The sequence below is a fragment of the Rhinichthys klamathensis genome, unplaced genomic scaffold (assembly GCF_029890125.1).
Source record: "Rhinichthys klamathensis goyatoka isolate OS25496 unplaced genomic scaffold, OSU_Roscu_1.1 h1tg000110l_1, whole genome shotgun sequence".
In the NCBI taxonomy this organism is placed as follows: domain Eukaryota; kingdom Metazoa; phylum Chordata; class Actinopteri; order Cypriniformes; family Leuciscidae; genus Rhinichthys; species Rhinichthys klamathensis.
In genome coordinates, this window is record NW_026606648.1 from 1,768,828 (window position 1) to 1,786,146 (window position 17,319).

Below are 17,319 nucleotides of genomic sequence, written 5' to 3' on the forward strand. Positions count from 1 at the left end.
GACTCTTCTGGTTCTTGCGAGGCAAGTTTCTCATGCCAGCATAATGTACAACGGATTTTACCTGAATTATGTTATGGGGACTCAAAAATGCCCAAGCTTTAGTTTTCTGCCATATATACCCTCACACAACAAAAAAATCAGATCACAATGGACATATTCTGAATGATAGCAAAATTTCATCTCAACACTTTTGAGGTTAATCTAATTTTGTGTCTCTGGAAAAGAGTGATCTATGACATTGTCTCCAAAACCCCCTTTAATAACAAATAGACACACCAAAACTTTGAAAATCAATATAATACAATGTTTTTTGATTATGATTTGGCACTGAAGGCCCCAAATGGCATGTTATTTATTTTTTAAAAAACATTTTGTAATTGATGGGGTTATTTAATAATTCCATGCATGCAATGTACATATCAAACATCTTTACTTTTCATTAAAACCTATAGGCTAATTGAGTGAAATCAATCCATTTGAATTCATACAGTTGAATTGATACATTCAACCAAACAGTTAATGGTCCCCATTGAATTCAATAGTATGAAAAAAATATATACTATGGAAGTCAATGGGGTCCAGAAACTTTTTGGTTACCCACATTCTTCTAAATAACTTTTGTGTTCAACAAAAGAAAGAAACTCATTATGTTTAGAACAAATAATGACAAAATTTTCATTTTTGGGTGACCTATCCCTTTAAGGAAGGCATCTTACCCTATGTCTTTTATAACCTATCCCTTGTGTCCTGAAATCTGTTTGTTTACAGTGTTATACAGTACACCTATTAGACATATTGAGACCCACTGGCCATTACAATAAACATCAAAATTTGAACAAATCCTGTAAAAGAAACAGTTCTGCGTATCATGATTTTGAAGTCATTGGCCACATTTAATATAATCCTGCGATTTGGAAGGGACAAAAACCATTCAAAACAGCAGTTAAAAGTAATGGCCACTTTAATAGATGCAGACTCTACATGGGTTGAAAAAAATGTTTTAACTCTTGACAGCATTCATTTACTGCTAAATGAATGGTGTAGAATTGGAATTTTTTTCAATCAGCACAAAATTTTTAATTATATTCAATTAAATATGAAAATATTGTAAACGTATTACGATCCTAGCATCCATCACATTTACAAGAATGTCTTACAACAGAATGCACTTGGTTATGCTAATCCGATCGATACCGAGATCAACATCTTGCATTAACCAAAATTACATAAAAAGCTCCACACATATTTCAATATACCATTTTGTTCATGGAAGGAAAATGGAAACTGTCCCAAACAGATTATTTAGAATCCTGAAGAAAAAAATGTTTGTTGAAATTCCTCTTAAACGTTCTCCTTTGCATCAGAGGTTTACTTGTGCTTTCTGAAAACTGAAACCATAAAATATGTATTAAAATGCAACACTGGAAGCTTATATTTTTGAAAGCACTCACAGCATACAAAACAAATACTTACTTTTCTTTTTACTTTTCTTAATGGTTTTCTTCTTTTTCTTGGGTTTTGAATTACCAATATCCTATGAAAAGAGAAAATACAGACACATTTTCTAAAATGAAGGATCTGAGATCAGCAGTTATAGCTCAAGTCCTCTCTGTCGTAGATTAACCACATGAAGCTTTTATAAACGCTGCATATCTACATGTACGCGAGTGGATTTCAGCTGTTGCAGAAATACACATGCAACTACTGCTATTTGTCACTACAACGGCAACTGGAACTTTTGAAAGATATGCAAAACTACCCATGATGCCATTGTCCAGCTCACCTGTGCTTCTCCCCCCGTCAGAGCAGTGATGTCACCGAATCGTGTGATGTTACTCAGCTGTGATGCCATTCCCATCATTCCTCTCTTCCTGAGCCTCTGCTCGCGTGTCATACTGAGACGGACCATCATGGACTCCTCGTAGTTTTTCCTTTCACAAAATATTTTCCAAGAGTATTAGGAAAAAACATCTGAAAGACTACCAAGCGCTTAATTTACATGTAATCTAAACCGTGAAACTAGGTTCAAAATACTCTCTATTATCTAGAACCTCCGCATGATGTACCTGTTCTGCTCCTCTCGGCTCTCCCGCTCAGTCTGGAAGTCTCTGCGGTCTCGGATCTCCTCCGGAGCGTCGCTGTATTGCTGCCGGAGCTCCTGGATCACGGAGCTCCGGAGAGCCGCTTTCTTCTGTTTGTCAATGCGCTCCTTCTGCCGGTCTGCTTCCGTCGTGTCCCCATCTGTGTATGGACAGGAGAGGGTTTGGGATGAGTATTAACTGCAATTATGTCTCTACATCTCAATCCTAATGTGAAATAAAGATAAATTGAACTGTTACAAAATAAAAGGACTTACCATAGTGCATTGGAGCAATTCGAGGAGGTACATATCTCCTGCCGGATGAAGGCTCTTTTCCCCGTTTTGTTTTTCCTTCTTCGCCCTCATCACCTGAATTCTCAGATTCACTGAGCTGTGTGGAAGAAATGCAGCAATTTGAAATAAAATGATATGTACTCCGACTGCCCCGGCCAAATAACAAGTCGCTGTTTGGATTTTAATAGAAAAATGCTTAAGAGTCTGTGATTGGATCATTATTGCAGTGATTATTGTTATATTACATGACAAGAGCTTTACCTTGCTAACCAGATTCTGAGGATTAGGGCGCAAGTGTAGAGGGTCATTTTCAGCTGGAAGAAACACCATCATTCAAGTCAGTAAACTTGTGGTTCAGTGTTCTTAAAATATGCAATCAATAACAAGAACATCAAAAATCTTACAGAGGCTGCCTGTCACTGCAGTCCGCACTAATTTATCAATCTGATATTTCAGCTTTTGATCTAGCGGACGCATTTTCTCCAAAACCTATACAACAAAGACAGAAAAGAGAAAAATACACTTTAAGCATAGGCACAGCATTAAAAGTAGTCTGAATACTGTAGAATAATGAAGTATACTGATTTATAACAGATGTGACCTGATGCGTGCAGTATGTAGATATTTAACTATGTACCAGAGTCAGAAATTAACCAAGGCATGAGGCAAAAACTAAAGTTTATTTACTTGTTAAACATGTAGTTTATTGCATTATCACATTTGATTTGAAGCCTGAACAGGCAGAATTCTGAATTATTGTAGAGGATGAATCAATTAATCTGAGGGATTTGACAAAAATGGATGAATCTCTTTTATTTGTTATATACGATTAAGGGAATATTGTCTAAAAAAATGTATTCAATGAGCAAATATTAATAGAAAATTTAAATCTGACAGTTTTTTATGTCGTACCGTCCTTATGGTGACCAGCCTGTGGATGGCGCTGTTGTCCTTCAAACTTTCTCCTTCTGACTTTAAACTGATCAAATGAGTAATATCTTGCAAGTAAAACAATAACAGATGATATCTCACGTCCAGAAAAGACAAACCCTAGAGCGAAAAGGAAAATAAAATGTCATAAACATTGTGTGTGTGTGCGTGTGAGAGAGAGAGGGAGAGCGAGAGTATTTAAATACCATAAAAATAGTTCTACCACCATAAAAATAGTTCTACCTTAGAAGTCTGAAACGCTTTCTCTCTGACTTTCTTTATCATATCCCGGACATGACTTGTTACTGAAGCAACCTGAAAATATATAAGTGTCAATCATCATCATATCTTCTCCACATTCTCCTCATATCTCTGCATTATATCATCCAATTGTGATGCTGCCCATCTAAATTACATTACAGACCTGTTCTGTGAGACTGTTGAGTAGACTCACAGCAGTGGGAAGGTCAGAGTCAATAATATCCTGCAAAAGACAACTATATTAGTTAACTATTTGGCAGAGAATATAAATCATAAAGGCTATCAGGTTAACGTTAGCCAACGTGATTTTGGCCGCATCTTGTCATTTATCCGCGAAGTAACAGACAATTCCATGGCAAACCGACGATAAAACTATAATATACTAGACCCATTACAGCACATCTATGTATAAGTTCAAATAAGGACTAACTTATTTGGTTAAAGTTAAAGAACAACTCACGTTTCCAACTGTGGTCGTCGCCATTTTGGATTAACCAAATTGATACGGGTACCACGTAGGGACAAAACTAGAGGCAAGCAATTCAAAAAAATCGCCTTTCGACAATAGTCAACATCTTTGTCAGGACTATTTCGTGTTTCAACCATAGACTGTAAAAAACAAAACAAGGGTTCAACGTGCTTTAATTACTACATAGACTTAGTATTACATACACAAAGGTAATTGACCCTTATTATTTCAGCCATTAAAAGTAACATCAAAAATAGGTATAGGCTGTAGCCAGCCAATGTCAAAATATAGGCCTAATAATTATTTTATTTTTTTAAATTATTACAATATGAAAGTATTTCTTACACTATTTGTGCTTACCATTCCTGCTAAAATTCTTAAACCAGCCAAAGGTGGTACTCTTGCTGGTTTTGGACCTGTTGGTTGTTGCAGTGATCCAGGCAGACAAGCAATGATAGGCAGAGATCAATTTTGAATAAGGGCTAACACATTTTATTAGATAAGAATAGAATTCTATAAGATAGAAAAGTAAATCTGTATTAATAGGCCTATCCAAAGTATTGCATTTGACAGATGAAGTTTGTGCAGATCAGAGTATAGAGAAAGAAAGTCCCAAAATAAGATATTTGCAGAATGAAAGGAGAGGAAGAAGCAGAAGAAGAAGCCCCTATAGTCTTGTGAAACTAAGCTACATTATGCTGTGCCTGTAACAGGAAGGGACGAGGGAAAGTCGCTATATTGAAGTTCTTTGTAGCTTACTTCTCTTGCAACCATTTTATGATGCCATCAAGACTATACCCTATTAGGTCAACATGGTCCTTATAAACCACACAGAATAACTTGATAAGCAACTGTGGTTTTAAATCCTTTAAGAGAATATTGTATCTTGTATTACCTTATGCCTGCAGAGATGGAAACATATTTTGATACCAAGGTACATCACATAATCAATTCTGATGGAAAATACACCCACTCAATCTTACAGCACAGAAGAGACACAAAAAATCTTACATTTGGAAATAATCAAACATTTCAGAGCATATAATAGGCCAAATAGGCCAAACTATTAAAGAAATCAATAGGTCTAACATGTGGATCTAGAATTCATAAATAAAAGATGAATACGATTTATATAAAAAAAATACAATTCTTCATACATCAATAAAAAGAATAGTTAGAATACAATTAAATAAATTAGAATAGAAATGTTCGCATACATTTTGGGGCATTTTTCAGCTGATAACCAACTTAAATATAAATATAGCTGGATCAAAGTGTGTATGTCTTGTTTGTTGTAAATTCTAAAATAAAATTTGTGTTTTTCGACTTTCCTGAACTGTCTGCAGCTTTGCATTTCACCAGAAGACGGCGAAAGAGTCCATTTGAGCTCACATGCCTGCGGCTGAAGAGTGAAGCACATTGAGTAATGAATGTATGTGAGTAAATAAAGACAGTTACTGAACTCATTTATTTGAATGGTACATTATAAGCATGTCTGACCTCTTATATTCACATGTCTTGAAATAAAGATCTGCAAGGGCAAACATTGCTGCTAAGTTAAGAAGTCTGACCAAAACAGTTAGGGCTAATCAGTCTTACGTTTTCAGGTTCAAATTAGACCAATCTACCTTTTCATGTAATTGACTTAAAAACTTGCATAAACTGCTAAGACTAGTCTTAAGACTAGTTAATCACACTTTTTTTCTTTAAGACTGTCCATAACTGTCTTAGAGGGATAGTTCACACAGAAATGAAAATGTTGTCAACATTTACTTACCCTCAAGTTGTTCCAAACCTGAATGAGTTTCTTTTTTCTGTTGAACTCAAAAGAAGATATTTTAAAGAATACAGGTTATAACCAAACAGTTGATGGCTCCATTGACTTCCATAGTATTTTTATGGAAGTCAATGGCTACCGTCAACTGTCTGATTACTAACATTCTTTAAAATATTCTTTGTTCAACAGAAGAAAGAAATTCATAGAGGTTTAGAATAACATATGGATAAGTTAATTATGACAGAATTTAGTTTTAGAGTGAACTATCCCTTGAAGTCAAGTAGACTATACATAAAAACGTAGAATGGTCTAATTTGATACCAAAATTAAGATTGATTGCCTCTTGATAATCGCTAGTTGGATACTAGTAAAGACACCATCTTAACATAATGGCTATGCATATGCAACTGGCTTCAGACTTGAAGAAAACTTTTAAATAGTTTATGCAACCGAACCTGCTGATTAATATTGTGCATGATGGTAATAACATTTCTCCTTTTGCAGAATTTTTTTTAATCCTCAGACTTTCTAATCCAGCTAGTTAGCAAAAAAAAAAAAAATCTATGCAAACAAATAAACGGATTGTTTCTGAACTTAAATTCTCAAATAATAGGCTACCTTTAAAACAGAGCTATTCTTATTATGTAGACATTTTAAAATGAATTACATTTATGGTCTTCAAATATATAATGCAATTACATCTACAAACAATTATGATGTTTTGAATTGAATTTTTGCCAGATGACAAGCCCATAATAGAGTAATCCTGCTAAATGTATGCAATATGCATTACACTAAAGGTTCAGCGGACCTCTAGAACCCACGGGTTATTTCAATTTTTCTAGTGATAAAGTATTGTTACGAGCTGATTAATTCATAACATTTTAAATTCTATGATGACAAAAAGATTCTATAGCAGCTGACAGAACCCTTTAGAAACTTTACTCCATCTGGAAACAATAAAAGGGACACGTTTGAAGCTAATGTTAATCCATTCTTTAAAACAAAATGCTAACTAAGGACAGAAAACTTCTCCTAATTGAAGAATCATCCGAATATGCATGTTTCAGACAATAAGATAAATGTTGTGAGTGTGTGCTTGAAAGAATTGCAATTAAAGCACAAGTGATATGAGCCATATATAAAGCTAATGATATGAGATGAGAAACAGGCTGAAAGAGGTGCAAAGTGAGAGCAGATAGAGACAGATGTGAGTAAAGCTCTCTGTGTGGCCTTGCCGACGCTCTTCCTGTTAACCCTCCTGACATGATGGACCTTACAGGAATCACTAATGAATCTGTGTCTGGGCCTCTGGAACTATTAAAGGAAATCATACATGCTTCTGACAAAGCCTTTCCCGAACATACACTCTCGTTCTCTCCGTTATGGCCACAGAGGATCTATGTTTGTGACGGCTGTGAGAACATTGTAAATGTAATTATTATTAGTAGCTGCCTGTTTGTTCCCATTCTTATGGATTAGAGGGGGAAAAGCAATAAAAAAGTTCGCCCATCCTCATCAGTAAATGGCTTTCGAGTCTCTTTCTGTCCTCTGATTGGATGTTCTTCAGTGCCGTTTCTGGAAAGGCTCCCACTTAAATTAGTCTTGGCTGGTAATATCATTAGCTGGATGAAACTCTTAGAGATGTGGTCTAATTAGTCGAACTCTAAATAAAATAACATCACACCTTCAGCTCCTCTCGGCACACTAACACTGAGGACAAGGATATAGGCAGGGAGCATAACAGTTGAAAGTGAGTGAAATACAGACCTCATTGAAAACCTACAGGCCCCTTACCAAGCACAGCAATCCAAGCAGATTGGCCTCATGGTCATGCAAAAAACTCAGGCCACATTACAAAGAATCCAATGGTAACACCGTGTGAGCCGCTGCTCAATGACAATGGAGCGCCACGAACCCCCACACTGACTGGGGAGTTCGAACAGTTATGCGTCCTGCCACGTAAAGGATTACCAGGGCTGTTTCTGTTACTCAGATAACATACAACTGCTTCTGACAAAGACACCACGCAGGCCAAGCAAAATCCTGTGGAGAAGTGGGAATTGAGCTCTCTCTTTTCGACAAGAAGCTTTTGATTTAAGGCCTGGAATTCATGCATAATTCTGGCTTTTTAACCACTTTCTCATTTAAATGATAAAGAACGGAGAGTTAATATTTGTTTGTGATTTTGGCCCTTTTCAAGCTATCTTATCATTAACAAATCTCTGTCATTTTTCTTTTTTCAAACATTTATTTTAAAGGTTTTATTTATCATATGTGTTGTTTATTTATTAGTGCTGTCAAATCGATTAATCGTGATTAATCGCATGTAACATAAAAGTTTGTGTGTGCGTGTATGTGATATATATATATATATATATATATTTTTTTACATATTTTTATGTTAGATGTGATTAATTGCGATTAATCAATTTGACAGCACTATTATTTATTTTTATTTATTCAGTCAGTTATTTTCATGTGTTTATATATGAATAATCAATTATATTTTATAAGTTCAAAGTTTTATTATTATTATTAAGTTTATTAAGGGATAAATAAAAATGTGTCGTCATTTACTCAGTCTCAACTTGTTCTAAACCTGCATTAAGTTCTTCCTTCTGTTGAACACAAAGGAAGATATTTTGAAGAATGTTAGTAACAGTTGGATATTATGGGAGTCAACGAAGACCAGAAACTGCTTTGGTTACCCACATTCTTCAAAATCCCTTTTTTTTCTTCTTTTTTTTTAGCAGAACACATGAACTTCTAACAGGTTTGAAACAACACGAGAGTAAATGATGACAGAATAAAAAAAATTTAAGTTCCTTTATTGTCATTTTACAAGTATAATGAGTTTTAGCTTGACTCAAAAAAATAAAACAAACAGAAAATAATTAAAAAAAAAAATTCAAATAAATGATAATTATGTATAGAGAAACAAATAAAGTGCTATGCTGTGGTGAATTACATTGATGTTTTTTTTGTCTGCATTTCTTTCACGTGATTTCTCCTTCAGAGCTTACAGTAATGTCAGGGGAACAAAATGCCCAGCAGAACGCTGTATATTAGACTGTTACAGTCTTGTCTCTGCGTATGATTGACACTCCTGCATCTGCTTGTTTAATTAAGACTCCAGCTATTGATGGCAGCTAGGGTAGATACTAATAAGTGGGTGAAGAGCCGTTCAGTAGCACTCAGCATTTTCCCCTAAAGTTTACTGTAAACACAGGGCTGTTTCAACCTCTTCCCAGCACTCTAAATAGATGGAAATGGGGTAACACCTCCAGGCTTTGTCTGACAAGGGCGACATCCAAAGACCCTAACAGTGTTTAAGGGCCCACCAAACATTTCATATTCGTGGATGCCAATTACACGCACATGAATGCATAATTGCTCTAGAGGAGCTTAAAGTAGCAAGTCTAAAAGGCCTTGTTATTTCAATGGGGCCTTCAGGCCATGGTGATCAGGATCAGGTGGGGACGGTTGGGCTTTAAGTCCATCTCCTGAGGAACTTTGGACAATGTGAGAGAGGGTGTGGGCTGATCTGATCGTCAAACCCAAAACTGAGCTCAATGACAATGAATGAGGGACTTCCCTTGTCACTCTATAAGGAAATAACACAAAGTTTAACATGAACAAACAAAAACGCTGATGACTGCTTAGATGATCCATTCATTAATCATGTGATGGAGCTGATTTTAATGTTGTTTGTTTGGATATTCCTAATGAATCATTAAGATAATGGGTTTTCAACTTTAACCCCAAGTTAGAGGTACTTTTAACCCAGAGTTTAGCAATCTTTTTTTGTTTTGTTTAAGTTTTTTTTTCCCAGTACGTTTTTAAAAAGTAGCGATATAGTGTGCTGTATTTGTCTAATGTTATGAATATGCAAATAAGAATGTCAACATTACATTGTGCAGTTCTAAATATTAGAGATTGTTTTATATTTATAAAATGAAATAAATATACAATTATAAAAATGTTCTGGATATGTATGTACCCTATATACATTTGAAATATCAAGAGTGCCTCCACCGACAAAAAAAACATGAAAGTATTTGAGTTCATTGTCAACATCTAAGCAGATTTCTAATTAAAGATATTATTCGAATCTCTTCACATGTTAAAATATCCTCTTTACAGCCTTGCATTTGTTTTCACCCCCAAAGTTTTCATTTTCATTGTTCAGTGTCCGCAGCCTGTGTTATATATATATATATATATATATATAGTATAACTACTAAAATATAAAATATTTATATTAAAGTAAACTTATACATTTTAAGAGTCGAAGTTTACTTTAAGACAATAATGAATTTATGAATGAATGAATGAATGAATGAATGAATGAATAAATATTTATAAATTTGAAATGTCATGTGTAATATAGGAGTGTCTCCATAGCTAAATAAAACATGAAATATATATATATATATATATAATTTTTGGGGGGGGGTTTATCTCTCCACATGCCAAACCCTCTTTAAAGACTTTGGATTTGTTTTCACCCCTGATTTTCTCCCTTGTCACTTTAGCTAATGGCTGCTCATTTAGTTTATAGTGTTTACAGTTCGTGTGGACTAGAGAGACCCGCATTACCAAATGACACTGTCATGTGTCCACAGTTTTATTTGCCCCATACTGACTTATTGTGTGCCCTAAAACCCCTGTGTTTCTGCTTACAGGCTCCATCTCTGTAATTGCTCCACCTGTACTGTAAATTGGACCCTACTGTTAATTAGCCTGAGCCAGTCATGCTGCATTTCAATAGCTCCCCTAGTGTGCTTCAGTGCAGTCTAACCAACATGCTGCCTCATCTCTCGTCTTTAACCTCTCTGCAACTTTATCCCTTATTTCACCAGCTTAAGCAGATTCTAGTGCTGGCTTAAGACCCCTCCACAAATTAGCATTGAGTAGGAAATATCAGGCCATCATTAGTCACACCTATTAAAACTGGGGCTTACAATCTGTTACAGAAAGCCGTCACTGATCACATTTTATTTTAATACCGACTAATGTTGTATGAACTTCTTTCACAGCATGAAAGATCAAATTGATTTTGTAGTGCACATGTAGTTAGATACTGTGATTAATTTACATGTTAAAAAAAGTTTTTGCTCTATTTTGCAACAGTTTGTTAAATACATTGTGTTTGGGTTTGCTCATATGCATGCATGCAGTTTTTTTTATAGCATTTATACTATACTATACATACTATACATCCTAAAGTCTCAAATGACGCCACATTGAAAATCTGGGGGGGGGGGGGGGGGGGGATTGGGGTTTTTGGATTTAAGAGAATATACTGTAAGCCTATATATATAGAAAGAGAGAAAGATAAATTAATTAAATGAAAAGAAAAGAAATTTATATAAAAGGAAAAACCTATAACAAATATTAAAACCTGTAACTAAACAAATATATTTAAACCTTTAAATAATAATTTGACCAATGACAATGTGGGAGTTTGTATTGAAATTAGTAAATACATAAAAAGGGGGAGTTGTGAAATGAGCCTATTTCCAAAAAAAAGTGGAGTATCCCTTTAAAGATAATTCTCAACTATGTTATGAAAGATATAACAGAATGATTTGATACACTATTTTACTTCATACAATATGAGTGTAAACATGGCCATGAATGGGTATTCCCATTATGTATCTGCATTGTATCTAATTTGCATTAATGTGTTCTTGGGCCAACATGTAATGAAAAGAAGTGCAATAATGGGAGTAATAACTTGGCAACATTTCATAAGAATATCTCATATTTCATATATTTATACATAATTTATTTCCCTATTCACTTGTTGAGTCTCCCCAAAATCCCTGCTGTCTTCTACAGAGGACATGTTTCAAATCAATACCTTGTTTCGTAACAGAAAGTCATGATTTGAAAAGATGTTTATTTACAACAAACCGTTTGAAAATTAGTCCGATTTAAATGATAGGCTAATGAGAAAATGTTATCATATTTCCATAAGAGTCCTAAATTCGAATCATCAAATCACGCTGGACAACGTGACCATCAGGTTTTACACAAACTTTTTTAGTTCATGCAACACAAAAACTGCCGTCATTAAAGCAAAAGAGGGACAAACCAACTGCTAAGATACTGAAGTCCACTTTTCACTGATAAAAGATTACAAAGCAGAAGCATTTCACTAGTGGACTCAGACTTCTGGAGCCCATGCGCTGTGTCTGTGCCTGAGTGTGTTTGTGCAGGGAAAGGGGAGGCATATGGCGTGTGTCCGCTCCACCTCCTCTCCTCCCCTGCTTTACTGTAAGAGTCTGCTTGAAGCACAGCTGCCAATGGAGCAGTGTCAGTCCCCCATTCACCCTCAGAGCTGTTTGCTCTGTAATTACAGTTCGCCCGGCTTTTGTTCAGCCCCTAATCTGGAGTCTGCATTGTGGAGCGCACGTGCCCGACCCTCGTTCAGAGGGCCAGAGCTAACCCGACCCCGGTCCCCCACCCCCCCACCCCTTCTCCTTTTCAAACTCGGGTCCAGAAGTGTGCTGATCTACAAAGCCCTGAAAGGGACACAATTAGCAGAATGACAGCCAGTGTGAGGAGAAACAGAGGAAACCCGAGCACAATGGGTTTCGACTTCTATACGGCACTCTAAAAACCCACAGCCATGTGCCGCCCCGCAAAACACAGCTATTGTGACGACTGGCTATTGTGATTCGTGTGATGGAGGGCACACTTTGCCAGTGATGTGAGTGGCACACGGATTATGAGCTGGAAATGCTGCTTAACAAATGGATGTGAAGAAGTTAAACTGTCATTCAGCTGCAGTTCCTGATTGAGCGCTCAGAGCTCCCTGTCAATGATTGTATGAGGATCAATGCAAGACACCGTTGGCTGACAAATGAGTAACGGGCCACACCAAAGTTAGACTTACAAATAACCTGACCATCAGAGCAAAAGAAATGCCAAGACTTTTATTTGACTTTTATTTTTTTTATATGAGTTTCAGTGAAGATGGTGTTTTATGTAAAATCACTGTGGATTTTCAACAGATTTCAACTTTTTCATTTAGTTATGAAGGTCACATTGAAAAGATTGGTAACTGTTGTATTTTTAACAAACATTAACATTAACAAAGATCAATGAATACTGTAAAAAATGTATTGCTCAATGTTAGTCAATGTAATTAACGCTAACATTGACTATATGAGATCTTATTGTAAAGTGTTACCAAACAATGTATAGATTTTATTAGGCCTGCCCTAATCTAAGACCCACTTTCAAACTAAATGATGAAATCATTTAAAACAATCATATAAAAATAGATTATTAATGCTGGGTTTTTTCAACCCACGTTTGGGTCAAATACGGACAAGCCCAACTGTTATTACAAAATCACAAATTCGGTTACACTTTACAGTAGTTTAGGGTCCAATTCTCACTATAAACCATGACTTTTGCCTCAATAAACTCCTAATTGCTTATTTATATTTAGTAAGGTAGTTGTTAAGTTTAGGTATAGGATTTATGGATGTAGAATGTGGTCGTGCACAACAAGGCATTAATATGTGCTTTATAAGTACTAATAAACAGCCAATATCCTAATATGCATGCTAATAAGCAACTAGTTAATAGTCAGAATTAGACCCTAGACAAAAGTGTTACCAAAAATTTAAACTAACAGTTGGGTTTTATTCATACTTTCCCCAAACATTTGAAATATTTTTTCTTTGTGTTCGTGTGTGTGTGTGTGTGTGTGTGTTCCTTTCTTTTTTATTATTATTTTTCTCCGTGTATAAAAGAGATGTTGACAGTTGTATTATACAGTCTCTACTGTATCTAAATAAAAAAAAATTGTTTAAAAAATTAAATCTTCAAAATTTGTATTGTCTGTATTTTTAGTTAGACGTTGTTACTGAACACATTAAATAAAGTTTGATTGTGAAAAGTGAACATTTTATGTTTATATTCTACACGTCCATATGGCCAAAAGTGTTTATGGTTAAAGAAACAACCAATTTCTGTCACTGTATGTGCTTCACAGTTCAAACTTCTTTGTCATGGAGCTTAAAGGAATAGTTCACCTAAAAAAGATTTTTTTTTTAAATTGTATCATCCTAAAACATGAATGACTTAACTTTTTTTACCTAAATAAAACTGTTTGGTTACCAACATTCCTCAAATACTTCATTTGTGTTCCAAGAAAGAAAGTCATACGGGTTTTTGAACAACATGAGGATGAGTAAATAATGAGAGAATTTTGGGGAACTATCCCTTTAAATACTGTGTGCACATTGTGCGTTGACGTTTGATGTTTTATCCGGATGCTGCCATGTAGTAGAAGAATATTTTTGCTTAACTCAGTGAGATCACCACAAAGCGTGAAGCTCAGTTCGTTTTTTGTTTTTCTTGCCTACACACTATTAACAGCTTCTAATGGTCTCATTCATCTCTCCAGCGTGACAACTCAACTCAATGTGTTATTGATATCTCATCATGTATAAGGCTATATTTACAGCGCTGTAGTATCTGTTTTCCAAACAGTGGAAGAATTCAATGAACTCAAGGTGTGTGTGTGTGTGTGTGTGTGTGTGTGTGTGTGTGTGTGTGTGTGTGAGAGAGAGAGAGAGAGAGAGAGAGAGAGAGAGAGAGATGAGCAGACAAAAGAAGAGACATGGTAAGCACTGCCGAGGATCTTATTGATCTGATCTGATGTCTGGGTTTGGCCGTGTAAAAGGCCCATGTGGGGATTCTGTGGCGGTCCAATGGCCCAATCATTAGCTCCTCCTGCATCTGTTCCTGATCTGTAATAAAACAAATCAACATGTTTCTTTCCCCTCTGTGTTTATATTACTAATACTAGAGTCGCATGCCTAAATAAACCTTCTAAGGTTATATGGTATTGATCAAGTGATCAGACAAACTAACAGATCTATGAGAATGGATTGAGGGTGTTATGCCTGAGCTCGGTCCCAGTCTGATCAGCCTCTCTGGTTATGCATGGACATCCATTCTGCTCTCAATTGCATGTATGCATACTCAGGGCTGGATAATATGACAGAGATTAAGACTAATCTAGAGCAATATGGAGAATATATCCACTGAATCGAATTGTAGGGTGTGTTTACATTTGTAGTTTGGTTCTCTTGGTTCTTTTGGTCTGGACCAAAATAGAAAGTGATACATTTAGTCCTTATTCGCTTAACGTTCACACTGTCATTTTTGACACTAAACCTAAATATACAAAACCCAATGTGCTTGTTGTACAGTATGTGCATATATATGGCCGAATGTGATTTCACTATAGTGCATTATGTTCCTATCTTTGTTGATCCTGGAACAACATTCCAATCAACCAATCAGATTTGAGGGACAAGTTTACAGTTTATGTCAAGTTTAGGCTTACAACCAGGGTTAGGTGCTTCTACATCAGTGTTATTCACATATCATGTCCTTCTGATTTTAGGGACAATTTATGGGTAGGGCATAGGGACAGGAATGTTGTTCCAGGATCAACAACATACGTATGTTGATCCAGGAACAGGTTGCACTTGGCAAAATCATGGTGACTGTACATATGATGGTATTTTTACCAACTGAAAACTCACAAAGAGCTAATAAAATGTGTAAAGGAGTCACAACAGTGCCAGGAATTCCTCCGTTACACACACAAATGAAGATGCCCGTACCGAATTGCAATGGGCAACGCAACTATGACGAGAATAACCAGGTATGCTTGAGCATTGTCCTTTATAGGGTCGCATCTTGTGACATCACGTCATGTTTTTGGTTCGTTTAGATGTCTTTAGTCAGTGTTGTGTTCATATTTCACTCGAGTTCATTTGGAAGCGGGCTGAGACCTCCTGAATAGATGGGTCTCGGTCGGTTTGTTTGGTCCACACCAGGATTCGGGTGGCAGCGTTCACACTTATTCAAATAATCTGCACTAACAGAGCAATCACACCAGAGTTCGTTTTAATTGAACCAAGTGTGAACACACCCATAAACTATCAGAAATTATTCAGTTAGTGTTCCGTGTAGCAAAGAAAACATATAACTGAAATCTCATTAATATCTTAATAGTTTCTCCTAAAAATCAGTGAGATTAAAGGAACACTCCGACTTTTTGGGACTTTAGCCTATTCACCTTATCCCCCAGAGTTAGATAAGTCCATACATACCTTTTTCATCTCCGTGCGTGCTGTAAGTCTGTTTGACGCACCCACCGCTAGCCTAGCTTAGCACAAAGACTGGATGTAAATGGTTGCAGCTAGCATACTAATCCAAATAAGTGACAAAATAACGCAAACATTTTCCTATTTACATGTTGTGATTTGTTTAGTCACAGAGTGTACAAAAAACAGTCACATGAGACAGACATATTTTAACCGTATAAATACTGGGAACTATATTATCTGAAGGCGAAGCACTGCTACTTGGGCGGAGTGATAACCGCAGCACCTGAGACGAGCCGTGGTGAGGAGTATGCTAGCTGCAACCATTTACATCCAGTCTTTGTGCTAAGCTAGGCTAGCGGTGGGTGCGTCAAACAGACTTACAGCACGCACGGAGATGAAAAAGGTATGTATGGACTTATCTAACTCTGGGGGATAAGGTGAATAGGCTAAAGTCCCAAAAAGTCGGAGTGTTCCTTTAATTAAGAAGCAAATGAAGAAATGTGCGTGCGTGTGAGTGTTTGTTTCATACAATGGTCAGCTTCAGTGTTCTCTTTCAGTAGAAAGAAAGTACATATTTTAAAATACATATTTACAGATGTAGATTTTAATTACAGTACATGTCTTTAAAAGCTGTTTGATTTTTTTCCCTCACTCACTCAACAAACTGTGCTCAGATTTGCCAAGATACCAAAGTCTGCAACCATATTTAGATATTTCATTACCTGGCATACATGGATTTCTCGGCGACGTCATCACTGCTTGCGCACGCAACCAGGGGGCAAAAGACCCGCGGTCTTCGTACCGGAGTAAAGGGTTTAGGCTATAGCATACTGCTGTGCAAAGGCAAAAGACCTTAACTTCAATTTTGTCAAAAATGAGTTATTGCCATATTTGGAACAATGGACATCAGTTTTATCATGTGGAGAAATATCTTGCGTCAATATTGTTCTATGATGTTGTTTTTGCCATAACTTCCAAAAGCAGAGGGAAAGCAAAGGCAGAAGCCTCGAGTTACAATCTTTTAGCTTTGTTCCACTAACACAAACCAACCCAGCAAATATAACTTAGAAGATCGCAGCTTACCTTTTTTTTTTTTTTTTTTTTTTTTTTTTTTAAACATCCAATGAGAATACAAATCCATTGTTTAAATCCATCATGTGCTGGCTGGCTAGCCTAATTCTATCAAAGTGCAAAGTTGTCCAGAGGTTGACAATCTATTCCAAGTGTCGCTGTGGGTAGACTATTAGTATGGTGACCAGAGGTTCGGGTAACACCAACCACTATGAAATTGTCCCGGTTAAACAGTTAAAATGCTGACAGCTAAACGGTGTAAACGTAGAGGATTCCAACAGCGCGA

The 17,319-nt window shown here is 36.2% G+C and overlaps 1 protein-coding gene across 1 annotated transcript; it reads right to left on the bottom strand.

Moving 5' to 3' along the window:
• Positions 1 to 1,325: 1,325 nt before the first annotated feature.
• On the bottom strand, positions 1,326 to 4,093 carry ngdn (neuroguidin, EIF4E binding protein). Its single transcript, XM_056254112.1, has 11 exons — positions 4,026 to 4,093; positions 3,729 to 3,788; positions 3,548 to 3,619; positions 3,287 to 3,424; positions 2,779 to 2,863; positions 2,636 to 2,688; positions 2,357 to 2,471; positions 2,067 to 2,241; positions 1,784 to 1,931; positions 1,474 to 1,534; positions 1,326 to 1,388 (listed from the first exon to the last, which is right to left on the bottom strand). The coding sequence occupies exons 1-11, from the start codon at positions 4,047 to 4,049 to the stop codon at positions 1,369 to 1,371; spliced, it is 951 nt and encodes a 316-aa protein (XP_056110087.1). The 5' UTR covers positions 4,050 to 4,093; the 3' UTR covers positions 1,326 to 1,368.
• Positions 4,094 to 17,319: the final 13,226 nt, after the last annotated feature.